The sequence below is a fragment of the Podarcis filfolensis genome (genome assembly GCF_964270895.1).
Source record: "Podarcis filfolensis genome assembly, chromosome: 1".
Taxonomy (NCBI): domain Eukaryota; kingdom Metazoa; phylum Chordata; class Lepidosauria; order Squamata; family Lacertidae; genus Podarcis; species Podarcis filfolensis.
In genome coordinates this window covers 88,448,403-88,476,077 of record NC_139604.1, presented here as the reverse complement: position 1 = coordinate 88,476,077, position 27,675 = coordinate 88,448,403, and the positions used below count along the sequence as shown (strand labels likewise).

The window sequence follows — 27,675 nt, the reverse complement described above, 5'->3', positions numbered from 1 at the left end:
CTGCAAAACTTGCTCTTTTTTAAAAAAAGAAACAAGCAAGCTGGGAATCTGGGGGTTATGGTTCCTTTGGGGTGGGGTGGGCTAACCACCCCCTTCCTCCTGCCCCCTGTGTGTCATCCCCAGCTTAACTAAATCAGGAGCTCATTGGAGATGAAACTAAAGTATTTTCTTGTGGGACAACTAGCGTGCAGACGTTCCTGGAAAGATGGAGTTATGTGCAGTAACGCTATATGCACAGTTACCTGGGAGTAAGACCCACTGAATGCAGTTGGACTTACGGTACTTCCAGGTAAACATGGATTTCACTATTATTCATTGTAATCTTCTCCCGTGGATGAAGAAGAAGAAGAAGAAGAGTTTGGATTTGATATCCCGCCTTTCACTCCCCTTCAGGAGTCTCAAAGCGGCTAACAATCTCCTTTCCCTTCCTCCCCCACAACAAACACTCTGTGAGGTAAGTGGGGCTGAGAGACTTCAAAGAAGTGTGACTGGCCCAAGGTCACCCAGCAGCTGCATGTGGAGGAGCGGAGACGGAACCCGGTTCCCCAGATTACGAGACTACCGCTCTTAACCACTACACCACACTGGCTCTCACACTGGATGAAACAAATAGAAGGGCTACCTTCACTGTTTAGAGTAGAATCAAACTTGCTATTTACACCAAACAGCAACCTCGGAGTTTACTACCATGGCAGTTGCATTGGTACATCTATCAGTTTCTATATTAAATTGCATATAGACTTACGAAATTCATTATATTGCTCTGTTTCAGGTTTTCTATTAACTGTAACTTTTTAATGTGTGTTATGATGTGATAGACGTTTTGCACTTATTTTGCAATTTCTATCTTGTCTGTTTTATATACTTAACAAGTCTAGGTTGTATCTTCACCATAAAAAGAACATGAAATACATTCATGTTCTTTGAAATTTACATGAACAATAAATAAATAAATAAATATCCAGTGTACAATTTAAACAAAATTCCCAACACCCTTAACTAACTACAGTTCTCAGGATTCTTTGAGGAAGATGTGCTCTAAACAAGCTTTAAATGTATGGTGTGTAAACAGCTGACATCTGGAGGGTGTCAGATTCCCAGACCCTGAGCTACAGCCTACAGGGTAGGTTTGTTTTAATTACTCTGAATTATCCACTAGCAAGTCGTGATAATTACAAGATTGGTGTTTTTCCATGTCCTGAATGGTAGGTTTCCATGAAGTGAGGAATCTAGTGCTGATTTGGAGAGTGCATAGTTGTGTCTCAATATAAGGCAGTTTCATATCTTTTAATCTAACTCAGAGGAACCTATGAATTAGGAGTACGATAACATCCAGAGAAAACTAAGTTTGTGGAACTATACTGAGGCTACAATGCTACACCATTTTTCTGGGAGTAATCCTGGCTGAGTAAACCAGTAGGACTTACTTTTGAGTGACACATTTATATATATAGAGAGAGAGCAGGCTTTTTTCCAGGGGGGTACGCAGGGGTACGCATACCCCTAAACATTTTGTGAATCTAAGTTTGGCCTCATTGAGCAGCAGTATTTCAATATGAGTAGCAAAATGAGAGTAAAGGTAAAGGGACCCCTGACCATTAGGTCCAGTCGTGGCCGACTCCGGGGTTGCGGCGCTCATCTCGCTTTATTGGCCGAGGGAGCCGGCGAACAGCTTCTGGGTCATGTGGCCAGCATGACTAAGCCACTTCTGGCGAACCAGAGCAGCACATGGAAACGCCATTTACCTTCCCACCGGAGCGGTACCTATTTATCTACTTGCACTTTGACGTGCTTTCGAACTGCTAGGTTGGCAGGAAAATGAGAGTACAGTACCCCTAAACATTTTTTTTTAGGGGGGGAAAGCACTGGATAGATAGATAGATAGATCAGTTGGCAGAGGATGAAATTCTTAATCTCAGGACCATGGGTTCTGGTCCAGGAGGTTGGACTTGATTACCCTCGTGATCCCTTCCAACTCCACAATTCTATAATTCTATGATATCCACTCCTTTAAGCCCAGGAGAGCTGGGAGGGTGCTTCGAGTGCGCAAGGCAGAATTCCGAACTGGGGCAATGGCAGGGCCGGAATGCTGCGCGCTGCCGGTTCCAGGCCCTTTTGTGTGACTCAGGAGTTGCGCGCGTGTGTCAGAATGGGCGCGTGGCAGCCGGCAAGACCCAAGTTCCGGGGTGGGGGGAACCCTGCAGAATAGCGGCTTCTGCGCTTTTCACAGCAGCGTCTGTTTAAGATGATCCATGTCAGTCGCGCTCTTTCATCGTTATTTTCCCTAGGAGAAAAAATGTGAGGCGGGTACTTTTCTCTCTCTCTCTCTCTCTCTCTCTCTCTCTCTTTGTGTGTGCGTGTGTGTGTGAACTGGACAGTGTGCTTTGATTAGAGCGCGAAACTTTGAAAAGTGCCGATATATAGAGAAGGAGCCGGGTGAGAACTGGCTCGAGGACGTTTCCAGAGATGGCAATCGAGAAATAGGAAGTGGTCCCGGGCTCTTTATTGGAAGGCGGCCAGCTTTGGTAATCGGAGAGCTGGCTGGAGTCCGGCTGCCCCGTCCCTATCTCGGGGACCTAGCGCTGGGGGCGGGGGCGGTAGAGGCGGGGCTCCCAGGGCGGACCAGCGAGGGGCGACGCTTCGCACGTACGACGAAGTGCTGGGTTCATACCCCGCGCCTGCAGTTCAAGCAGCAGATTGTAGGGCGGGAAGACTTCGAGAAGGGCAACAGGAATAGCCCCTGTTCCTCAAGCAAGGCGATAGATTTCCCTCCCATTGCAGTCCTACGACTTTTAACTGGAATTAAAGTATCCCATTGTTCTAATTCTTACCTTTATTTTGATGATTGATTTAAAACACTTGTGTAACATCCTTCAATAGATTTCAGGACTGGGAACAACGGAAACCCCTAAAACATCCAAGCCATAGCATTGGCAATAGTAATGGAGACCACGTGGTGTAATGGAGCCAACTCTGGCAATGCTATCTTTTCCAATCCTCAGGCCCGTGTGGATTATGGTTTTGTGAGGGTCAGTGGTAAGAGTGGTTAGAGTGTTGGACTCGGGCCTGGTTAGAAACCTCACTCAGCCATGAAGCTCACTGGGTGATCTTCGGCCAGCCAGTCTCTCAGCTTAGCCTACCTCACAGGGGTGTTGTGAGGGTAAAATGGGGGGGGGGAGGTGGAGAACCGTGTACAATACCTTGAGCTCCTGGAGGAAAATGTGGTATATAAATGGGGTGTGGGTGAGTGGGTGTGTCCGAACGCACCTCTTTACTTGAAGATTGAGAGGTGATGCAATTCAGTGTGAACCGTCCAGGCTTCACAAATAGTCTTTGAAATGTCTTGCTTGACCCTTTGGACGGGCGTGGGGGGGAGAGTACAAATATATTTTTAAAAGAAATGTAGATGAGCATGGCGTGCATGGAATAACTCCGAAAGGGCAAGCGACCCGCAGCAGGAGAAGAGAGGGATGTGTGCGGGAGGGGGGTGTGGAGAGAGGGGGACGTGCGTCCCAAGGCAGCCAAGGCAGGATGATCACGATTCTGCCCCGGGGTCTCGGCATCCCCGGGGGCACTCGGAGGCACACCTCCGCGGAGCTGCGCGGCGATTGGCCGGATGGCGAGAGCAGCCCGGGGAGGCAGCCAGGGGGCGGGGAAAGGGCCGGGCCTGTGCGCTGCCTCGCCTGCTCAGCTAGCGGAGCCGGCTGCTTATAAGGAGCGAGCGATCCGGTTCCTCTTCCTCGGTGCTTTGCACATCATCACCTCCGTCATGTCGCTTCGCAGCAGCTTCGCGCGGCTCCTCAAGCAGCAGGCGGGCTCCTCAATACATGTCCAGAAGAGACCGGCGCACTCGGTGGCCCTCATCGGAGCCCCTTTCTCCAGGGGGCAGGTGAGTGAGCACTGCGGGGGAAGGGGGGGGGAGACGAGGCCGTGTTTGGGTGTTGGAGACAGAGGGAAGGGTGGGCCTTCTCTCAAGGTAAAAGGCTGTAACTCTATTGCAGCTGAGCGCAGGTAAGAGGAACAGAGCGGGGGGGGGGAGACAGAAAAGGAAAGGCAGTCTGGTGTAGTGGTTAGAGTGCTGGACTAAGACCAGGGAGGCCGCGGTTTAACTAAACTACGTTCTAAAAGGACAGCATCCTCCCTCCCGCCTGGGGGCGATCCATGAGGCCCAAGCACTCCTTGGGGCGAGTGACGCTTCGCCATAATGCTGGAGGAGGACCGCACGTGCTTTCCCCCTGTGGTCACTGGGGCAGGGATGGAATCCTTAAGATCCCCAGAGGGATATTTTTTGGCTGGGGGGGTGTTTTAAGATGCCTATATCTTTAAAGGGAAGGACGGTAGGAGCAATGTTAGCTGCGGGCGGGGGAGTGTTCCTGCGCGCGCCGGGCAACCGGCTTCCTGAGCGTGGAAATTTCCACGCGCTTCTTTCAGCGCTGTGATTCAGCGGCGTCCGCTTCTCCGCTTTCCCGGAGGCGCGCATAGCATCACCGCTCCTTTCCTGTTTTGTCTTCCTCCAGAAAAGAAGAGGAGTGGATCACGGTCCCTCAGCCATAAGAAATGCAGGGCTGGTGGGGAAGCTGACTGGCATGGGTAAGTAAGAGGTTTATTTTGAAAGAAACCGCCTCTCCCGTAGGAACATAGCAGGCTGCCATAGACCCAGTCAGACCATTGATCGCTCCAGCTCAATATTTGTCCACATAGCGACTCTCCAGGGTTTCAGGCAAGTCCCACTTGGAGATGCCGGGGATTGAACCCCTGGACCTTCAGTGTGTACCACCAAGCTACATCCCCAACAACTGCTTTTCATAGAGAAGGTGAGTGAGTTCTCCCCCACCCCCATGACTGATTGAGTCTCTTTAATGCAAGAGTTAGCTGTTGGGAGAGATTTGGCACTCTTTTTTTTTTTTTTTTTTTTACTAATCTTTTTATTGATATTTTGGAAACGACATCAAACAATACAAAAAAGAAAAAAGACTGAAAAGGAAAAAAAAGCAAACAAACAAACAAACAACAACAACAAACAACGCCTATAAACATAAAACAGACAAACCAACATAACATCACTCAATTGACTTCCTTCCATCTCGGTTTAGGCAAAATAAACTCATCGCTTATCTGCAGATTGTATTATATCAGCTCTTTACATCGCAGGTTTTTGATTCCGCCCACTGTGATTTTGGTAATACCTAGATTGATTTCAATGTAACTTAGAAATTTATTCCAGTCGTTCGTAAACTTAACGATTTTTTGATGCCTAATTTTTTGTGACATTCTAGCTAATTCTATATACTCATATAATTTCATTTGCCATTCTCTAATGGTGGGGATATTGGAAGTTTTCCAGTTTTGCGCTAACAAAATCCTGGTGGCCACCATTGCATATTGAAAGAATGTTTGGTCTTCATTTTTGATCTCCTCTCCGATCATACCTAAAAGGAACGCTTCAGGTTTTTTGGGGAAGGTGTATTTCAGTATTCTTTTTAATTCATCGTAAATTTGTCCCCAAAATCTTTTCACTTCGTCACAGGTCCACCACATGTGAAAGAAATTACCCTCTTTAGTTTTACATTTCCAGCATGTGCTGTCTCCGGTCTTATACATCTTCCCCAGTTTTGCCGGGGTGATGTACCAACGATACATCATTTTCTCCATGTTTTCTCGGAGAGCAGCACATGCTGTGAACTTCATACCTTTCTTCCAAAGTTTTACCCATCTGTCAAACTCCAGATTATATCCAAGGTCTCTGGCCCATTTGACCATGACTCCTTTCACCTCTTCATCTTTAGTATCCCAGTCTAACAGTTGGTTATACATTTTGGATAAAAGTTTAGTATTACTTTCTAAGATTTCCACCTGGTACCTGGACTTTTTTTCACTCATTCCTATTTTTTTATGATCGTACCATAACGCATTAATTTGGTGAAATTGTATCCATCCAGTTAATTTATCCTTTAGCTCTTTGTTTGTATTTCTGCAAAGAGTGCCAAATCTCAAAAAAGTACGAAGAGATTTGGCACTCTTTGCAGAAATACAAACCTCCTTTCTTTAAGAGGAAAGCCCTCTCAATTTGGAGCCTGATATACATATGAAAGAGGTGGCATGTGTCCTCCAAGAGGCTCCTAGAGTGACCTTCCCTTTCCTCCTCAGGAATTTTCCTCTTTGACTGTATGCAGAGAATTAAATGTTTATGTAGCCAGAGGCAGTGTCCTTATTTCAGGTTAGATAAATTGTTTCTTTTGGAATTTTGGGTTCAAATAAAAGCAGAAGCTGCCCCAAGGCACAGTTGGCTTAAGACATTTTCATTTTTATGTACTGAGCTGAATCCTAGAACAATAGGTTCCAGAATGGAGCTGTCTGATTGGTCCCCAGGAGCCACCCAATCCAGCTCTAGGTGGAAGGGAATCAGCGACCTGATTGGCCTGCAGTAGCAGCCCAGAATTAGCCAATCACACGGGGCCCATTGTGTAAATAATGTATATATAGCTAGACGTTTTGGGGAAAGTTTCATTCATTGCTCCTATGAGCTGAATAAAGAGCATGAAATTCGACTCCTCAGGAGGCAAACAACAAAAGCCGCCCCCCTCAAGATACTTAATACCCAGTTTTGGCAATGGGGGGGATCCTACAAGTGCCTCTTCCTGGGAGTAAAAATATAATAACATAATTAAATGATTTAACAAATCAATGTCTTGTCATGCCCCCCCCCCAAAAAAAAACCTGTCTGGCACAGCTACCTCATTCAACTCAGTGGTATGACCAGCCAAGGAATCAAGATTTAATATTACTTTTATATTCCATTTGTGGTGTTGGAGAATCAACAATTTCCCCATGTCTATTCCAGCAGAAGTAATCTCAGAGTGACTGAAGCTGTTTATTTACCAAAACCAGGCCTAAAGCTCATAGTTTTCTGCATCCAGTAACTTGAATTCACTGTCTTGAGTTGGACTTATTTCAATGCTAAGTCTTATCATATTCCTTTTGTGGTTTTGGTGAATGAATGAATGGATGAATGAGAGAGGTATGTGCTAATGTCCCTTACGAGTCTCTTCTACTGGCAGTGCCTGATTTCCAGAAAGTTATGTAACTGGCAGCACAGCTGTCATTTTAGCCAAACCCTTTTAAATCAGTGTAGTTATTTTTCTGTGACTCAGCATTAGTCACTATATTACAGGTACCCTACCTGCAATTCACACAAAACTTGGATTTGTGCTATTATATCAGGAATGAAAGAAGTTAATTGATCAGGCATTTCAGTTTCCTGAAACATTGAACATATTGAAACATTTGCCATCTGAACTGATCTTAATGTTAATTGTCTGATCTGGATATGTTTGTTATAGCCATTTGACTCATCCTCACAAACAGTGTACAGTTTTTTCATATTGTGAGTTTCAAAAAACATACAGTGTGAATTGTGAAAATACTTAAAATGATTGTCAAAGCATATACAGTAGTACCTTGGTTTAAGAACAGCTTAGTTTATGAACAACTTGGATTAAGAACGCTGCAAACCCAGAAGTAGGTGTTTTGGTTTGTGAACTTTGCCTTGGAATATGAACATGTTCCACTTCCTGTTGAGTGTGTTCCATTTGTAAATTGAGTCCCCTGCTGCTATGGGAAAGCATGCCTTAGTTTAAGAATGCTTTGGTTTAAGAACGGACTTCCGGAACGGATTAAGTTCATAAACCAAGGTACCACCATATAGATTAGGCAACTAACTATGCAGATCCATCAGCTGTTCAAAATCTGCTACAAAACTCCATGGGTGGTATTAAACTAAATAGTTATGCTATATAGCTAAAAGCTGTTGCGCTAGAGTCACTTCCCTCCCCTCTCCTCTCCCCACATACACCCTAAATCTGCTGCAGAGGGTAGGAGAATTCCCCAGAGCAGATTTAGCAGGGGGGCGGGGAGCATGCAAGGAAAGGAGAGGGCATTGAAGTAACACTGCACAGCTAAAATCCATTGTGGTACAGTACCCTTTTAGTTGTGTTCCAAAAGTGCCCTGAAAGCAGGAGTGGAGTATCCTCAGTCTGGAGCCAAATTTAATCTGCCCTTGGAGTCCTCTCCAGCTGTAATATGGCGAGGGAAAGGGGTTTTGATGTTGTATGAAAGGTGCAACTACAGCTTCTTTCTGAGCAAGAAGATCAAAGCACAAGGGAAAATGTTTAGACCAACTTGTGTTCCTTGCAAATACAGTCATACCTTGGTTTTCGAACAGCTTAGTTCTCAAATGTTTTGGCTCTCAAACGCCACAAACCCAGAAGTCACTGTTCCAGTTTGAGAACTATTTTTGGAAGCCAAACATCCGACGGAGCTTCTGTGGGTTCCGATTGGCTGCAGGAGCTTCCTGCAGCCAATCAGAAGCCGCGCTTTGGTTTTCGAATGTTTTGGAAGTTGAACAGACTTCCGGAACAGATTCTGATTGACTTCCAAGGTACGACTGTATGCAAAAAGTAGTCTATGCATTAGGCAACTGCCTGCCACTGCTTTAGATAGCTATGAGTTAGGACTTGCAATTGAGCTGTGCATTGGCCCTGTTTGCATTCTGCTGCTGGTATTTGGGGTATGGTTACCAGACGTCCCCGTTTCCTGGAGACAGTCCCCGGATTTACAAATCTGTCCCTGGACAAAATCCGTCCCCAGAATGTCCCCGGATTTCATTTAATGTCCCCGGATTTATATTTTAAGTGTGGTAGATTTATTAGTAGGGAATGAATGTTGTGTGATTCGTTCAACGGCACAAGACACTTCATATGAGGACTTCCAGCGAGGCAAAATGGCGGGCGCCATGGCAGCAAGCTGCTTCTGAAGCCAGCCAGAGCCAACTGTGCTACCAGGTTAGCTCCAGGCTGCTGAGACTGCTGCTGGCACTGCCACTGCCAAGGGGGGACCAGGGACACCCAGTGTGTCAACTGGGGGAACTGCTGACACCCCTCCATGCGACCCAAATCGAGCCAGGCGCAAGAGTGCCCAGCCACCTGGCCGACTGCCCACTGGCACTCCGGGGCCAGGAAAACCCTGGAGCTGACGTAGGGAGAAGGAGTAGAAGAGAAGGAGAAGGAAGAGAGAGAGAAAGGAGGGAGAAAAAAGAGGGGAGCCCCAACCTTGCCGCACTGCTGCCGCCGCAGCTGCCACTGAGCAGGAGAGGTAGGAGGGCACTGGGAGGGCAAGGACATGTGGCCGAGCCCAGGCCCGACCTGAGCCTACTCCATGGCGGCTAGCACTCCAAGAGAGCAGGCCGGGGCCCAGAGGAAGGCCGCATGACAGGAGACTGCAGAAGATATTACTTCTTAATATTTTTTAAAAATAACTTTTTTTCTCTTTTCAAAAATAAAAAAGTGTCCCCAGATTCTTTGAAAAAAATCTGGTAACCTGAATCTGGGGTGGATTTGGAACATCCAAAAGTGCATTGGAAAACACATATAAGTGCTTCAAAATTTACCAAATGTTGCTCTTTGTCATGTGTATTCTTCCACTCCTTTCAGAAGAGATTGATTCTGTTTATCTGTTCTTTGAGGGGGGGGGGGGAATGAACAAAAAGAAGCTTTGTTATAAAGCTGCTGAAAAATGAAGAGCAGTGGCTCCAAGTGTATATGGTAACTAAAAAATAAAAATTCCTGTAGCACCTTTAGATACTTTGCCTTTGCTGTAGATTGGTACAGCTTTCCTCCTTCTGATACAGAAGTACAGACAAGACTTAACAGCAGTAGTTTCATAACTGAAAGCTCTTTCTCAGTAGTTTAGAGAAGTACAGCTTGAAAAAGCGGCTGTGACTTGTGAAGTATGGTAAACGTGATGTCATCAACTGATGAAAGTATGCTTCTCTTGAGCAATCCTTGCAACCCAGACAAGTGCAGATTTAACCTCTGCTTCTTGTTAGGAAAGGAGGTTAATTCTGTCACATGATTCACTGACTAATATTTTCAGCTTGGTTATGTTAGACCAACCTTTGCAGTTACAAATTCCAGAGCCACAAGGTATTGTTACGTACCTCACAAATGAAAATTAGATCCATTCAAAAGAATGGAAGAGCAGTTGTGACTCACTCCCAACTTATGATGAAGTGGCAAAGCAAGATGAATAGAGTACGTACACAAAAACATAGAAAAAGGAGCAATTGCTTTCTATAGTGTCGTCTCAACTTCCTGTTCCTATTGAGCCTCTGTCACATTGTTGTCATGCTTGCCAATGAATCAACTTATCAGTGCCACATTGGAGTTTTCTTTTGTAACATTTCTGTTGACATACATAAACGTCAGAGTCTGTTACATAACGTGCAATACACCCATTGGTGTCTCTGCATAGCTAGGATTTTTTCCTTTGCTTAAATTGGCTTGAAAACCTAATTTACATAGCTGTCAAGCACAGGCCATTTCAGTTTTGCTTTAACCAGACTTGATAATTTGGAAGCAAGTGAAGCTATCAGGTTCACATACAATTGAGATCACCTACACACCAGACGTGCAGAGATGGTCCCAAAATTTGGAGGAGGGGGCATTGAGCATGCATGACGTCACATGTGCAGCACTCCCCACCCTGGCCAGGACACATTGGTGTCCCTCTGAGGTGTCCCATTTGTGATGGGGAGTGTGAAGATCGCCCTCCATTGCCCTCCACGCCTCCTGCACTCGCCAGAGGTGCTGGGGGACAGCAGCACCCTAGAAATATTGAGGGGGCTGAAGCCTCTTCTGCCCCCTATAGCTGTAGCCCCTGCTACACACCCTGCAGTATTGATTAAATCAAATATTAAAGCAAGTGCCAATTCCCCCCTTTTTTGAGCAATCGGCATACAGTATTGACACATCAGTATAATTTCTGCTCAGGACAGAACTCAGATTTCATAGGATAGATAAATGCTTATCATGGGAACATGGGCGTTTCCCTGGTTTTCCATTTATTTGGTCTTGTTCAGGGGAGAGCTCCAAACAAAAAGCAGGAGGGAGGGAAAAAAACCCTTAAAGAGATAAAGTCAGTGAAACTAGCTGAATATAAATGGCTTCATAATTACACTTTCTCTTTCTCCTGGCTCCTTGCCAGAAACTCCTTGTGCTGCCAACCTATAGAAGAGGCAGGCCTGGTGTCAGATGACTGTGTCTCAAGGCTTCAGCACAGTAATACTATCTGCACATGATGACCTAGTACACTGCCATTGCATCAGGTTGTGATGCAACTTCGCAGGTTTGAAGTTTGTAGACTGATTGATTTTGAATGCATTGTAATGCCAAATGATGTGGGTTTTATCTGGCTGATGTGGGTTTTATCTTTTGAGATAAAGAGCGCACAGTGCCAAAAATATATGCACTGTAGGTTTGGTGACCAGTCTTCATTTTGTTAATCTTTAACTGTGTTTTGTGTGTCTGTGCTGTTATTCCCTTTGCACTTACGTAATAATCACACTAAATGTACCACATGGATTACCCCATCATTTTGGGGAGGTGGGTCTTGTTAACTGAAGATACTTATTTTATGGCTAATCTGAGAACACCGGAAGCTATAGCTTTACTGAAGCTAAAGAAGTGCGGATCTGGTCAGCACACTGGATGCGAGATCATAGAGAGCTCTGTGTAAAAGAATGATGTGTATATAAGGAATATTTTAAATATTGATCCAATTTTCCAGTATAAAGTAACAAGCTAAAGCAAGAAATGTAAAGTTAGTTTAGTGGGGTTCAGTTAACATTTAAATTTCACTTTAATATGTCTTTAATCTGTTTTTCTACTACAGTGAAGCTTTCATAGAATTGTAGAGCTGGAAGGGACCACAGGGGTCATCTAGTCCAACCCCCTGTAATGCAATAACCCAACGTGGGGCTTGAACCCATGACCCTGAGATTAAGAGTCTCATGTTCTCCCGACTGAGCTATCCCAGGTTTCCTGTAAATGACTATACTCCCATCTGATCAAATCTTTTTAAGTTTGTAGGTGGGCAGGAATCAAGATAGAAACAGTGGTGGTATTATGTCCTTGTTTTGGAAATCATTCCTTAGTCAAACATTTAGGCAGCCATAGAATGGGAGCAGGGGCTTGCAAACACTTCACACCATATAGATATTAGGCCTATAAATAGCAAAGGCTTAGGGTTTCCCGAAGTCCGAGGGAAGATGACATTCATCTGGGAATGATGAAAGAGAGGAGTGGTATTGCAAGTCCTGGACTGCTGAGGTCCAATTACCTTAACCAAAGGAGAGGGTGTGTGTAGGAGCTGAAGCAGAGACTGGTTCAGGGGAATGCACAGACTGACTGTAATTCTAACGCAGCAGCCATGGGTGTGACCTATGGGATGGTGGCAAAGCTGCTGTTCAGTGGCAAGCCCTGTTGTTGAACACAGTGACACATCTGCCCACAAAGTCTGGGCACCAGCAGCAAATTACATTAGCACAAACTTGCTCTGCCCCTGCTTCTGAATAAAGTGTTTGGGTGCAGTGAAAATCCAGACATTGGTCAACATGTCTACTCTTCTCTTACAAATATGAAGGTGGGATTATTATCCAAGTCCTATGCCAGGCTTCCTCAAACTTGGCCCTCCAGATGTTTTTGGCCCACAACTCCCATGATCCCTAGCTAGCAGGGCCTAGCTAGTCAGGGATGATGGGAATTATAGTCTCAAAACATCTGGAGCGTCGAGTTTGAGGAAGCCTGTCCTATGGGATCCTTGAATAACGAGCAACACGGTTGCAAAGCAGCTGTTTACCTACCTTCATTAACCAAGTTAATACTAACCACCAGTATTTCCTGTCACTGGACTGGGCAAGTGCAATTATGTGCTTTCTTCTTTTCCCCAGGTTGCCAGGTGTATGATCTTGGAGATTTAAATTTCACCCAGGTGCCCAACGATGATCTCTACAACAACCTAATCATAAACCCACGCTCCGTGGGATCAGCTAGCCAAGTTCTGGCAGACACGGTGAATGGAGCTGTTGCCGCTGGTCATAGCTGTGTAACCATTGGAGGAGATCACAGGTGAGTTGGGAGGGATCCGTGAGGAAGATGGTCTCTTGAATTAAATAAGTCTCAAAGAGCTTTGGGTAAAGTTCACTCCTCAACTGGATTCATTAGTTCAAATTCCTGTTGACTGATTGAAAGTGACAGGCCACTGTCAAGTGTTAAATTGTTGTCCCCTGGTGGCAAATGCGAATCAGTTTTGCCTGATAAAAAATAATGGTCAATAATAAGCATGCACAGTAGGCTTTTGTTAGGCTTGGAGAGCTGCCAGATCTCGGGGATTTATCCCAGAATAATGGCACTATCTTCGGTCCCCTATGAGAGCATCTCTGGGGCCACAGGATATTGCAGAGCTCTCTGATGAAGCCCATCACTGGAGGTCTCTTATTTGCAGCCTTGTGATCCTCTAGAGCAGGGTTTCCCAAAACTTGAGTTTTCAGCTATTTTTGGACTAGTAACTCATTATCTCATCCAGCATGCCCAGTGGTCAGGGATGAGAGGAATAGTAGTCCAAGAACAGCTGGAAACCCAAGTTTTGGAAACCCTGCTCTAGAGCTATCCCTCTACCATACCAGTTGCTGGAGAACAATAGTGGGAGGGGGCTATTGTCTTCATCTGCTGGTTGCAAGCTTTCCCAAAGGCATCTGGTCTGATCCAGCAAAGCTGTTCTTATATTCTTATGAAGTGATGGGTACTGTTTATAAAAGGATGTGACTGTATGTACACACACACACACACACACACACACACACACACAGTAAGTTCATTTAGTAAATGAACTTGTTTTATTTATTGTTCTCAGAGGAGGCACAGCAAGGTGCCTGTAAGAACCAGATATGAGGCACAGGTAAACTGCTTTAGCTTTGCCAGAAAGGCAACCTCCAACAGCTGCAAAAAGAACCCCAACAACCCTTAGGTAGAATTTATTGTGGATTTCGCATTTTTTAGCATATCAGGAACCAGGTTATATAATTATCACACATACTGTACAGCTGTCAAATTCCTTTGTAAAACTCACAATTTTCTCAGTGTATTAACCCAAACTTAAATTAATACAAGAAACTTTTGAAGTAAACTGGACTGATAAAAATCTGAATCTGATTTTTTATTTTTATTTTTGCAGTTTAGCGCTTGGGTCAATCAGTGGTCACTCAAGGCAGTACCCACACCTATGTGTGATCTGGGTTGATGCACATGCTGACATTAATACTCCACTCACAACCCCATCAGGAAATCTCCATGGACAGCCAGTCTCATTCCTTTTAAGAGAACTTCAAGATAAAGTAAGTGGGGATTATGCTGGACAGCTATAAAATAGATTTTATGAATTCTGTTTTGTACCATGTTTGTAAGGCAGGCATTAAAGTCCAATCTTAACTTACCCTACAATCTTGAGCAATTTAATTTTAAATCTAGAACATTATAGAAATAACCCCCAGAAGGAGACAGGTAGTTCAATTATTATTGATGTCTGCATAGAACCTAGCTGGCAACACCAGACCCTGCCCTATGCTGGACATGATTTTAGCTTAAAAGATGTGCTACTATTTCCTCACATGCAGCCCCCATTTAGAAAACAGCATATTGCAGTCGCAATAACTCCCTTTCAACTGCTAGATACTTTTTGTTCTTCTGGACTAAGATATAGGCAATCAGGGTTCAATTCTCAGCTCAGCCATGAAACTCACTGGGTGACCTTAGGTTAGAAGGAGAGAAGGTGACTTGCCCACCTCATGGAGTTGTGAGATCAGAATGAAGAGAGAACCATGTATGCCAACTTGTGGCTAAAGTCAGGTGGTTAACGCCACCCACCTATCAAACACAAAGTGCCACAGTCACAGTCAGGTGACCCGTTTTTGCCTGTGCTGTTTGAAATTGAATTGTGCAAGCAAACCGCTGCGCTATGAGGTCAGGTGTAGGACAGCTGGGCCTGTATTGGCCAAAACAGCTTCAAGGTCCAAATGTGTATGTATTGACACAGTTGAGTTTGGTGTTCATTATACATCACCACTACACCATCATGTAAACAAGCCTAGTGTAAAATATCCAGGACTACGCTAATTATTCTATTCCTCTATAGGTGCCGCTGCTTCCTGGATTTTCCTGGCTAAAGCCCTGCCTTTCACGATCAGATATTGTATATATTGGCCTCAGAGATGTTGACCCTGCTGAACAGTAAGTACAGGATATCTGAACTGGGAGAACTTTCTTCTTATTTTTTTTTAAAAAATACGTACTCGGCCTAGTGCCATCAGTAAGAGGTATGTTGCATAACATTATAGCTTTAAACTTTTTTTTTCTTTTTAAACAGCTTTATTTTGAAGAACTATGGCATCCAGTATTTTTCAATGAGAGATATTGATCGTTTGGGAATCCACAAAGTGATGGAAAGAACATTCGACCACCTTCTGGGCAGGTAAAACTTTTTTGAGGATGGACATTGTCAGAGCTACCCTAGGTCCCAGCTCACAAAGGACCAACGCTGCTTCGTTGTTAAGTATAAAAGTCTTTATTGAAGTTCAGTTTCACTTCCAGAGCCGCAGCGCGCAGCCCCACGTCTCAAGTGTCAGACCGCTGATGCTCCGTCTGAGTCTCCTCCCCCTTGACACCAATTTAAGATTCTAGCCTTGCTCCACCTTCTCCGCTGCTCCTTCCTCCTCTGGGTCCGCCTGCCCGCCGGGGTTCCGCCCTTTCTAGCCTCTTCTCCCGCTGATTCCCCTGAGCCTTCTCCCTCCCTCCGGCGGGCTTTAGGAGCTGGTTCCCCATCCGGGTCTCCTGCTGTTCCGCGCGCCTGCACATTTGAACTTGGCGCGCGCGCCCAGCCAGCAGCTTTCCTCCTGACCGTTTCACTGCTGCTGTCACTGCTTCCCCCTTCGGGGGGGCTAGCTGCAACTGACCTCCCCTCCGTTGGAGGCGTGGTCAGCCCTGACTCCCTCTCTGGAGGAGACACTGCCCCTGACACATGTGACTCTTCCCCCCCACTACGCTCTGGTGGGGAAACTGGTCCCGATCCTCCACTGCTGCTTTGGGGTTCCCCTCTGGCTCCTTGTTTCTGGTGCGTCCCCCCTGGGACCCCCCTTGCCCTGACCATCGGCGCCCCCTTCTGGGAATCTTCTGATTCGCTGGAGAAGCTCATGGAATCTCTCGGGCCACTGTCATACTCCCCTACGCTGCCCTCGGATTCTTCCCCTTCGCTCTCCCAATCCTCTCTCCCCAGTGCTCCTGCTCCTGATTCCCTGACAGACATTTTGGGAAGTGGCGTTAGGCAAAAAATACTTAACCTATTCACATGTCAGCGAACGATCAGCTTGTCATATCCTACTGATCAGTCCCCAGTTACCATGATGTGATTTATTTCACATGGGTTATACCTGTATTATAAAGTGATTCTCCTTCACAGAGGACAAAGACCAATCCACCTGAGCTTTGACATTGATGCCTTTGACCCAACTCTGGCTCCAGCAACAGGGACTCCTGTCTTGGGTGGATTAACATATCGTGAAGGCATGTACATTTCAGAGGAAATACATAACACAGGTAAGAACCAGACAAGCACATTTTACTTTCAGCTTTGGATAACAGGATACAAGTAAGCACTTGCATGGCAGCTGTGTTACAGAAGTATTCAGTGTTTATTTAAAATGTTGGAGTGTAAATGAGAAAGAAGCTCGGGTTCTCTTCCTTAGTTCACCCCATGCTAAGGAAATTAACAAGGATAAATTGGAATGGACAGTAGTAAGGATAAAGAGAGTTCTCAGGCGCTTTCAGACATCAAAATTGCACCTCCTTGTTAGTACAAGACAAAAACCAACTTTACTCAAATGTTAAAATTATTACAGCTAAAAGCTATGCCTAACAAACTCCCAATATGAAACGAGGCTTGCTTACAGGAACAATAGTTTGAGCTGCTCTATCATCAAGTTGCCTTCATTGAGGCTCCCTTGCAGCCTTCCATTATCAGGACCTTGGCAGCTTCCATAGCAAGGGGAGGTGGGAACCTAATATCTCTCACTATCCAGTTTAATTATAGCTGTTAGGCACTCTTAAAACACTAAGGATCCATGTAGCAGCATCATTTAAAACATTTAACTACTTATTTGCAGTATCTCTCTAACAATGTTGCATGCTACTGGCAAGAACATAACCTAGAAACAGGGCCAAACTGGCTAGCAGTTATCATTGCTTTTGGGCTGCAGTTTGAAAAGGCAATTCAAGATAAGATTATGCTAAATACTGCAGTACTTTTAAAACTGCAATAATTTATTTCAGTCAATGCATGGCTGGAACCTTGGATTCATTCATACAAAACCCATATGCCGTTGCATATAGTGCAGACCACACCTTCCCTTTGGCTGAAGTGATGCTTTAAGTTCTGTGTCTTCCATGTAACTCAGTGTCTTTAATTTCCCAGGCCTGCTTTCAGCCATGGATCTTGTAGAAGTAAATCCACTGCTTGGAGATTCACAGGAGGAAGTGAATGCAACAGTTAACCTTGCAGTAGATGTGATTGCTACATGCTTTGGGCAGACAAGAGAAGGAGCGCACATCATGTTTGATGATCTCCCAACACCCAGTTCACCAGATGAATCTGACAGTGAAGAGCAAGTACGGATGTAGGACCCTCAAGGATCAACAGATGCTTCAAATGGGCATTATGTACAGATCTGCTGATCTACTCAAATGGACTGGCTAAAACCCAACTATACCACACTCTGAAGTGTTCACCAGTTTTGGAGAGACTAGTTACTTTTCCCACTGCGTGACCAAACCGCTGTATTACAAGCTAGACAACACATCGGCTTAGGTGAATGTTTATTACTTTGCAATTATACAAAAACATACCATCCCTTCACTGCCCTCTGTCTTTCTTTACAGATACATTTCCTCTCAGTAGCCCTGCAGCATTCTCAAACGAACATGCTGTTAAGACTTGACAACACACCAGTATTGTCCTTCAACTGTAGTAAATATAATCCACTCCTTTCATTGCTGAAGAGCTGTTCCTTGGCAATGATTGTAATACAGTCCTTAAGATAGATGGAAGGCCTGAAAACAGCTGTGTGTGCGTCAAGAAGATTCAGCTGAAGAATTTGTAGTATACAACACCTCCCAGAATGACTAACTCCAAAATGATGATAAAGGAGAGCAACAGTTTGTTTGTCATAACCCTAGAAGGAAAGATAAGACATGAGATTTATTTGGGTTTACAAAAAATCTTATTTGCATTTAATGTTGCCCATGGAAATCATTCTCACTTAGATGAGACAGAAGCATCGTTTCATATTTAGACAGTGAAAGCTATTGTGTATTTACGCATAAGAAAGTCTGGGACTTAGTCCCAGGCAGTGGCGTAGCGTGGGTTGTCAGCACCCGGGGCAAGGCAAGTAATTTGCGCCCCCTAACCCGTGGATTTGCGCCCCCAACCCTAACCCCCAGATGTTGCGGCCGGCCCCCCCTGCACCCCCCACGCTACGCCACTGGTCCCAGGTGAGTGCATATAGGATTGTATCCCATGTTGAGGAAATAATAAAAGGGAAGAGTAGCAAGAACTTATATTTGAGTTCACCAAAACCAGCATTGTTCCTGGGATTCCTTATAAAAAGCTAACTTAAAATCACATAAATGTATTAGTATCTGACTTATATGTAAACATTCAAGAAAGCAGCAATTAAAATAAGTTAACACCTTGAAAAGCTGGTGACAAACCAGCTAGGTGACAATTTCAATAAAATATTGATTGTCACAAAAAAAGATACAGAAACAAATTTGTAGCACAATAAAAGCTCAATTCAGATATCACAGCAAACCATGATTCACTGCAACTGTAGTTGAGTCTATACTGCCTTTTTGCTTGCTTACATCATCTGAAAGTTGTGAGATACTACCCCAAACAGCTCTTCCCTGCTGTACTGCTGGGAAAGTAGGACCACATGCTGCTTTGTTATCACCTGATGGCAACCCCAAGGCAGCAGTGTATCCAATGCTCACTCAGAAACTTTCAGGTTGCTTCTGTGCAATTGTGCAATATGTTCTCTCCTCATTTAGCATTCTGCCAAAAAAGTTTGTCCTGAAATGAGCATAAAACATCCTTTGATTTTCAGGAACATTTTCCCATAACCCCTCTCCCTTTCCTATAAGCATGAAGTACTTATATGCAGTTATGTAGTTAGCCAAATAATGGGCCAGAAACTTCTGAAAATATCTGGAATATGCCCCATAGAGAGGAAAAGGCATGCTTCACACCTAATTGTGGCTGTTAACAGACGTATCTTGTAGTTCAGCAAGAGAACACAACTGAAAGTCACTATCTTCTGGAATACTGTCTTGGTTATGTTTCCCTTTGTACAGTTAGCTCAATAATAATAATAAAAAATGTTTTCTGAGTGCATTCATTCCCTTGCTTTCTTTTGCGTTCACATTGAGAATCAATTTAGCAACTGGGATATATAAGGGCTAGGATGTACTGGGTGGTTGGGGAGATTAAGGCTGTAAACTGAAGAAGTCTAGAGAAAAGCACATTTAAAGGAACCACAGTATGAGCTGCTTGAGTGCTTTTATTTTTGACTGGTCAGAAATCTCTCTCTAGCGCAGAGATGGAGGAATCTTTTTGGTTCAGTGGATGAGATCTTTACTTTCCCCCACCCCCACAGACCACTTTTGATAGGTTGGTGCCCCTGTCCACCTGTCAATCGTATGACATGATGACTTCAGGTGACTGATCCTGCCCACCTGTCAAAGTTGACCTGTCAAGAGTGGGCAAGGCAGCATCCAGAAGGACTAGACTCTACTCACCAGCTGATGAGTGGGTGCAACGGTCTGCTTCGCAAGCATGTTTCCTACAGGAAACACCCTGGCGAAGCAGGTAATCGTTTGTTTTCACTTCAAGGCAGCATTCTTTTTGGGGAAATGATACCTGCTCCACACAGTTTTTAGAAAATTCTATTTCATCAACACTCAGGATCCATGCAAGGATGAGAAGGCAGTGTTTGGGCACCGGGGAACATACTGGGACTGGCCAAATCTGTATAAACGTGATGGGCTGCATTTGAACCACACTGGAATCAGACTGCTGGCACTTAGTACATTAAAAAAAAACCCAAATTCAATCCAAGTCTCAAAATAACTGATTATTTAAGTGGCATCTTACTTTCTTGACATGGCGCGCAATATCTTTCGACTTTTGCTTAAATTTTCACTTGTGTTCACCAGCTAAAAAGGAAAAAACAACATTTATTACTATTAGGTTGCAACTTGAGTTTGTGCTCATGGATACCTGCACCTGAAGGTCAGCATCACAAATCAAGTACACAGAATGAGGCTCAAGCACATGCAAACTGAAGCACATTTGCTTAAATGCTTATTCTTAAGGTGCAGTCAATAAGTGTGGCATCGTAAGAAGAGACTTACGATGCAAGGGCATGATTAACTCGTTTTAAATATCTGTACTGCTACCATGTTCACACAGGCTAATATGTCTCAAGTAGTCATTTTTAACCATGGCTATGTGTACTCTGTACTAAGCATGGTGAAATTCTGTGCCCAGGCAATTCAAATGGAACATCCCCAATGGGGATGAACTTACATACTGTGAGTTCTTCAACCCATAGCAGTTATGTTAACTGGGAAAATTTGCATAATTCTTATTTTGTATAATTTGCCATGGTTTTCTTCTTACGAGGAGGGCCAATGAGCTCTGAAGACACCAAAGCCCCAACAGCAACCACTTGAACTTATTCAGCAAATCTGCAGGCTTCTCAGCAGGCCTCAGCCACACAATTTCAAGCATCTATTCACAACCATAAGGCTAAAACTTGCTTTTAGAAAAATGTAAGCAGAGATTCAGGGCAACAAACATTTTGTGCATTTCTTGGGTTCCTGTAGAATCTCAGTATGTACATGCAGCCCTGTTATTCAGCCAGCACAGAAACAAAATTACGGAGTTTGTACTTGTTTTAGATATACTGGCCTACATCTGATACAACAGAAGGCTGTTTGCAGAACCAATCTCTCTCCCTCCCACTCCACATCTGCAATGTCTCTCTGAAGGATCAGAGGCTCTCCTGAAACACGGGGGTTGTGCTGCTGAAAGTGGACTGCCGAGCTGGGAAATCACCCAAAATAGGGAAGAGAAACCTTGCATGAGGGGAGCAAGGAGGCTTGAGGGAAATCAGATGCATGGGCAGACTTGTAAAAGTGCAGATCTAAAATGAAACCCTGAAGTTTATCTTATTTTGGGATGGATGTGAAATTATGTGCTCATTACAGAGTTTTTAAAAATACAGCCATACCCTGGATCTCAAACGCCTTGGCTCCTAAACAAATCGGTTCCTGAATGATTGAAACCCGGAAGTAAGTGTTCCAGTTTTCAAACGATTTTCGGAAGCTGAACATCCTGTGCGGCTTCCGATTGGTTGCAGGACGCTCCTGCAGCCAATCAGAAGCTGTGCCTTGGTTTTCGAACAGTTTTGGGAGTTGAATGGACTCCTGGAACACATTCTGTTTGAGAACCAAGATATGACTGTATGTGTTTTAAAAAAGAATTCCCTAGCTTCTTGATTTTGAATTGGCATGTGTTTATTCTGAACGTGTGAAACAACAAAAAAAGCTTTCCACTCACTCTGCCTTTGGTGCGGTCCAACTGCTCCCGCTGCTCCCCAAGTACTTCAATGATCTCTGTACCAACTTGATCTGTCTCTGCAGCAATTTGGTGTGAACGCTCTATGCTCTGAGTGGCTCGGTTCAAGCTTTCTGTTCCTTGAAGCAGCAGCACCCTCTGAGACTGGAGCTGGGTCTTAAAAGAGACAATTAAGACACATTTTTAAAAGGCAGAGAAGATATTTTACCTTCTGATAAGGTCTGTATGAGACGACACAGCCTAAATGGGTGACTGGCAATCTCTGCTTTATAAGAACATTTGACCATTTCCATGCTTGTGTAAGCTTTTACCATTGTCAAAAACATGTGCATTATGCCTGAGGGGGAAATAAATAAATGGACAAATAAATAAATGGACAAACAGACACCTTTTCCAGATTAAAAACAGTGGCTCATGCAGGAAAAGGTATTTCCTGTCTCAATCATTTTTCTTTGATGAAAATGCAAGCAACTCATGAACAAATAATTAAAATATATTGTTACTTTCATCACAATTATACCAAACCAAGCCCTACTATTGTGGCAGTTTCATCACCTAATGTAGAAGTAAGGAGAACATATTCCTTCCATACCTGAGCATCTCTCCCTGTCCCTTCACCTAAACTACTCAGGCCCTGGTTAGAGAGCTGGAAGACCAGGGTTCAAATACTCACTTGGCCATGAAACACACTGGATAATCTTGGGCCGGTCACTGTCTCTCAGCCTAAACTACCTCACAGGATTGTTGTGGGAATAAAATACAGGGGCAAAGAGCCATGTGTGCTACTTTGAACTTCTTGGGGTGGGGGAAATGGGATATAATATAGTAAATAAAGACAATAATCTACCCTTCATGCTTTATAATCGTGCATTTAACAACCAAGAGTGACTGTGGAAATCTATATACATAACAGTAAAAGCAGCCCCCCCTCCACAAGTTGGCAGGAGGCATGGATTGGAACATGCAAGAGGAGGCCTCTACCATGGAGAAACTCCCTACTCCTGCAGGAAAATATGGGGAGCAGAGAAGATAACCCTATGATCTCTTCGCAAACCACCTCTCATTTGCAGTGGTGTATGCACACTGCTCTCTGCTATCAAAAAATGAATTGTTTTAACTTATTTTAATAGTGCATTTAAGTAGCTTTAATCTGCCCTGAGCAGACAATTGCTGAGAGACAGGATTCAACCAGGAGCTGTGGGAGTGAAGGGAGAGCTGTTAGTGGAAGGAGTGTAGGCACTGCGGGGGGGGGGGGGAGCTCTTTAAGAAAGAGAAATGAGAGCAAAGGAATTCCTGTCTCTGTTCCTTCCTTCCAGCTCTCTCAATGGTCCACATGTAATATTATTCAAGAATACCATTAAATAAGCAGCAGATGGGATGAACCATACACACATAAACAAGTCCTAACCAATAAAAGATATACCATAACAATATGGAGAACAGAGATCTTTGAGAACTTTCCCCCAGGTAAGCTTTAAGAACCCCAGATCCTCAGTGTTGCCTCTGGCATTGCAAAAGAGGTTGCCAAATGAAATTTGTTCCTTTCCTGACAGACATTAAAGAAGGAGAATCAATCCTCTTTTAGCTTTAACTGCTAAATCTGACCTGGGCAACACGGAAGTCTAAAATAACATATGGCATAACTCCAATCAGGACACAATCGCAAGCCTCCTACATAAGCAAGGGATATTTATGGCTAAGTTGATATGTGATATCTTAAATATATTTAATCTGCATACCCCTTTTTTATTTAATCTGTGAATGTTTTATTGCAGATACCAAAGATGGGTGTGCTCCACTAGAATTGGACAATGAAGCACAACACAAATTGCATTCTTTGCTATACCAGAGGCGCATGCAATATGGCAAATCTTATCTTTTTTTTAAACTGAAATTAAATCCATGTGTTAGATCAGGAGCCATATGTATAAGTATAAACCACACATGCACCATTTTAAGTATCCCCTTCCTTACAAATATGGCAAGTGCTGAATTTATTTGTTTGCTTATGCATTTTTAAAGTGTCTTTAAGTGGGTGCTTGTGGAAACCTGCCTTGCTCTTTTTAGCTGCCTCTTTCTGTGATTAATTGTACTTACTTTGCTGAATTTAATTTAGTATTTAATTGTTGTTTATGCATTAACTGAATATTCTTTCATGTTGCATCCAGTTGTGGTAACAATATTGATGAGTAAGCTGCAAATGTTTTCAATAGTATTTGTGGTCTGTCCCATATTTATGTGCAAAAAAAACACACCTAAGAGGTCAAAAATGTAACTCTATCAAATCAGTGCAGCTGAAAACAACCAGACTGTTCGGTCTTAACAGCTTAATGCTTTTTCTTTACAATAATAACCACAGAAAACTTATTGACAGTACTTGAGTGAAATCAATATGCCTCAAATATGCGCCTTCCACAATACTGATATGCATACAGAGATTTTGGAAGCCATAGTTCAGAGATGCTTTTGGAATATAGAATATTCTATATTCTCTCTAATCCAGAATTTGTTGAGAAAGAAAAGGAACATTTTAAATATACAATTTCCTTCTAACAAGAAGCGGTGGTTTATTTTCTTCCACTTAAGAAAAACTGTGCCTTCCTATCAGCGCTCTTAAAAAACTTATTGATGTTTGTCAATATAAAAAATGCATTTAAATCAAAAGAAGAAAATAAACTGTCAGCCATACTAATTTTGCACTACTGAAATTACGCTTTCTGAAGAACTTATGTATTTTTCCATATACTTGCATTGTTGCAATAAATACAATCACAACTCCTCTGTACATATTGGAAAGAATTAAACTTAGCAAGAACCATAAGAGCTTTGTCACAAATACAAATAAACAAAATCAATATAGTTAATTTATACCTAGTACTCACACTCTGCTCATTTTCTGTGGCGTAGATCCCAAATTTTGGGTCTCCATGTCCTCCTGGAACCACTCCCAAATCTGTACTTTTCATCTTCCTCTGAAACATGGCAAGTTCTCTTCTGTAAGTCCGAATTTTGGCCATCATTTGATTGTGGAAGGACATTGGAGCATATTTCAGTTCTTCTTCCATTTCCCGTAGCTTTAGCAAGTTTTAAAAAGCAGATACCAAAATCTTTGTTAAAAATGTCCTTGAAGTAAGTCAGCAAAGTCTGAGGATAGCTAATAAGCCAGGACTCTATGTTATATTTTGTAAAAACATTACCCCCACCCAAATTTCTTAATAGGATATATAATTCCCTGCGTTTAAATCATGGTGTACCGAATATTCAGCAAGCTTCTTTATTTTTGCCCTCCTAATAATATGAAAACTCCAAAGACAAAAACGGAACTAAAAGTAAATAGAAGAAAAGTTTCTCTTATCAATTGAAAAATATTATTGAAAAAACATAAAAGCAATAATCAGAAAATGGACAGCACACAGAAAGTTCTAAAAATATAGCAGAATCTGAAAAGATACTGAATTTTTTTGTTTGGTACAATTTTAAAAGTATTATCAAATAGTTCTTTGTTACAGCACTCACTATTACACTTAGATGAGTCAGTCAACGATTTTTAAGCATGCAACCGTACCTCTATATTTTTTATTAATTTCATAACATTTATATAGCACTTGATTGTAAAAAATCTCAAAGCTGATTACAAAAGATAAAACAGTAAAATGTACAACCCTATATTAAAACATACAAAAGTTAAAATACTAAAACATTAAAATTACCTCAACTTTTTAAGCATCTGAGTAGGCTTGTCTAAACAAGAATATTTTCAGCAGTGAATGCACCTGCTTGATCTCAACAGGCAGGGTGTTCCAATTGTAGGCGCTGCCACACTAAACAAGAGGGTTCTTACAAATGCAGAATAAGTATTGTGTGGCACCTGTAGTAGTGCCAGTTCTACAGATTGAAGAGGTGATTGAGTGGGCATAGGTGGGGTAAGGAGATCTTGTAGGTAAATTGGTCCCAAGTTGTTAAGGGCTTTATATACCAATAGTAACACCTTGAACTTGGCCCAGTAGCAAATTGGGAACCAGTGTAGATCTCTGAGCACAGGTGTTATATGCCGGCAAGGCCTCCTGTCAGCAATCACGCTGCAGCATTCTGCTCTAACTACTGTGACAAGGCCTTCCCAGTCCAGGAATGGCCATAGCTGTTCTAAAAGCCCTCTCCCTCCAATTACAATTCATATCCTTACCGTTTCATTTGCTTCTTTTTGTTTTTCATCAAATTCTCGAATCAACTTCTTCTTCTCTTCTAGAAGACATAACAGAAAAGATGGGGGGGGGATTAGCACAACAATCAGCAATGCCAAAAGGAATTCTCAGTGCAAATAAACATAAGAGTGTATACATTTTTTTGTGACAGCCTTTGACTATCTTATTGTTTCAGTGAAAATTATTTTCATGGTCAAACTGTATTAACTAATCATGTAAAATCACTTTAGAAATAACTACCAAAATTTATGTTATCCTCCTAGTCCTCAACCAAGCCAGGGAGCCTATCAGTTTGGTTGGTGACTAGATCTCACTCTTTCAAACAAGGTAACATGGGAGATTCAGGGGCAGCCAACAAGGTGTCCACCAGATGATGGATTACAACCACCAACATCCCCAAGAGCTGGCAATGCTGGCTGAAGCTGGTGAGAGCTGTAATACAACAGGATATAGAGGGCACATTTGTAATGCATAGGCCTTATCCACACAATATTTCTGGCTCCTTTTAAAAAGGGGACGGATTACACATCCAGATCTGGAAACAACAGAGAGACATGTCTGCTGTTACTCATGAATGTTTCCAGAATATCTTATATTAACTATTTTGGATTTCATTACAGGAATAAAATGCATATAGTTAGACACTCCAAAACCCTGTATAAAACTACTGTCAAACATCAGATCACTGGAAATAAACAGCTACCTGACTTTTAGAAGACATCTGAAGGCAGCCTTGTTTAGGGAAATTTTTAACGTTCAAAGTTTTATTCCGTTTTTAGTGTTCTGTTGGGAGCCGCCCAGAGTGGTGGGGAAACCCAGCCAGATGGGCAGGGTATAAATAATTTTAAAATTATTTTATTATTATTATTATTATTATTATTATTATTATTATTATTATGCTAGAGCAAAATGTGACGTTTATAAGAATCCTGTTTAAAATAGCCATTTGAACTCCACTGTGAAATATCTAGGATCGGGCCGGTAGGAGGCAACCTTCTGGGGTTGTGATCTCTGGTTCTTTTCTGAGCACCAGGTTTCTTTTTTTAACTGCATTAAATTCCACGCTGAACTTCGCCTTCCTTCCGCATTCCAACCACGCTTAGAAGCGAGGGCGGGGTCACCTATTATGATTATGATTATTACGGGTCCTCCTCCTTTGACAGCCCCTGACACGCAGAAATCAGCGAGGAAGTTTTCCCCGGGTCACTTCGGGCTCCTTGCGAAGAGAAGCGGCCGGGTTTCTGCGTCTCGGTCAGGATGCTGCTCAGAAGCGGGTTCTGCAAAAATAAACTCAACGGCAACCCCTCTTGCAGCAACCGACGCCTAGCCGGACGGCAGCGCTGCAGGGTCCGGGCTTGTCGGGAGCGGGTGGCGGAAGGGGCCGCGCACGGCTCGTCCCGTCCCCCCACCCCCACCCCCGGCTCGCTCGGGCCCCGCTGCTACGTACCAACGGCCGAGCTCCCGCGCAGCCTCTCGGGGGCTCCTCGCAGCTCCCCGTGCAAGCCGCGGAAGATCTCGTGCAGCCGCTCCAAGTGCTCCGAAGAGCCGGCGCCGCGCTCCGCCATGACACGAAGAGGGAGCGGGAGCAAAGCGGCGCCTGCCCGAATCTGAGGCCTGGTCACCGCGGCCTGGTAATCACCGGCACCTTCTCGCAGGCGCTTCCGGGAGGAGGCGAGGCGGACGGGGGCCTTCCCTCTCGCCGAAAGGAGCCCTGCTCCGCCATCCGGGGGCCTGAAGCCGCGTCGCCGCCAGGAAGTGTCGTTTGCACAGCGCCGCCCAGCCTCTGGAGGGGAAATCATTTCCATGGAGATAGAAAGAGACCTTTCAATAATCATATATGTTTTTAAATAATCTGTGGCAACTTTTTATAATGCAAGCTTTTTTGTGTGTCCTC

At 43.7% G+C, this 27,675-nt stretch overlaps 2 protein-coding genes across 6 annotated transcripts; one reads left to right on the top strand and one right to left on the bottom strand.

Moving 5' to 3' along the window:
- The first annotated feature begins 215 nt into the window (after positions 1-215).
- ARG2 (arginase 2) lies at positions 216-19,332 on the top strand. 5 transcript variants are annotated; one of them, XM_083605543.1, is made up of 10 exons: positions 216-289; positions 3,787-3,889; positions 4,518-4,590; positions 12,785-12,962; positions 14,068-14,227; positions 15,025-15,119; positions 15,256-15,360; positions 16,345-16,481; positions 17,356-18,286; positions 18,432-19,332. In XM_083605543.1, the coding sequence occupies exons 1-9, from the start codon at positions 231-233 to the stop codon at positions 17,559-17,561; spliced, it is 1,116 nt and encodes a 371-aa protein (XP_083461669.1). In that variant the 5' UTR covers positions 216-230; the 3' UTR covers positions 17,562-18,286; positions 18,432-19,332. The 5 variants fall into 5 exon arrangements, with proteins under 5 accessions (XP_083461669.1, XP_083461668.1, XP_083461670.1 ...); XM_083605542.1 differs by having other exon boundaries at positions 3,784-3,889; XM_083605544.1 differs by lacking the exon at positions 216-289 and adding an exon at positions 2,147-2,298 and having other exon boundaries at positions 3,784-3,889.
- Positions 16,487-27,675, bottom strand: VTI1B (vesicle transport through interaction with t-SNAREs 1B). The gene is made up of 6 exons (XM_083605708.1): positions 27,229-27,675; positions 25,763-25,821; positions 24,462-24,653; positions 21,562-21,735; positions 20,092-20,153; positions 16,487-18,112 (listed from the first exon to the last, which is right to left on the bottom strand). Exons 1-6 carry the CDS (start codon positions 27,614-27,616, stop codon positions 18,022-18,024), a joined length of 966 nt encoding a protein of 321 aa, XP_083461834.1. The 5' UTR covers positions 27,617-27,675; the 3' UTR covers positions 16,487-18,021.

Bases quoted from the DNA above. Each gene is read 5' to 3' on its own strand.
- VTI1B (XM_083605708.1), bottom strand. From the start codon at position 27,616: ATGATTATTGAAAGGTCTCTTTCTATCTCCATGGAAATGATTTCCCCT. The intron at 24,654-25,762 runs GTAAGGATATGA...AACTTGCTAAAG, and splicing joins AAAAAGAAGCAAATGAAACG to CTACGGGAAATGGAAGAAGA. The intron at 20,154-21,561 runs GTGAGTGGAAAG...TTTCCTTTTTAG, and splicing joins TGGACCGCACCAAAGGCAGA to CTGGTGAACACAAGTGAAAA.
- ARG2 (XM_083605541.1), top strand. From the start codon at position 3,617: ATGGCGAGAGCAGCCCGGGGAGGCAGCCAGGGGGCGGGGAAAGGGCCG. The intron at 15,361-16,344 runs GTAAAACTTTTT...TCTCCTTCACAG, and splicing joins TTCGACCACCTTCTGGGCAG to AGGACAAAGACCAATCCACC. The intron at 16,482-17,355 runs GTAAGAACCAGA...TTAATTTCCCAG, and splicing joins AGAGGAAATACATAACACAG to GCCTGCTTTCAGCCATGGAT.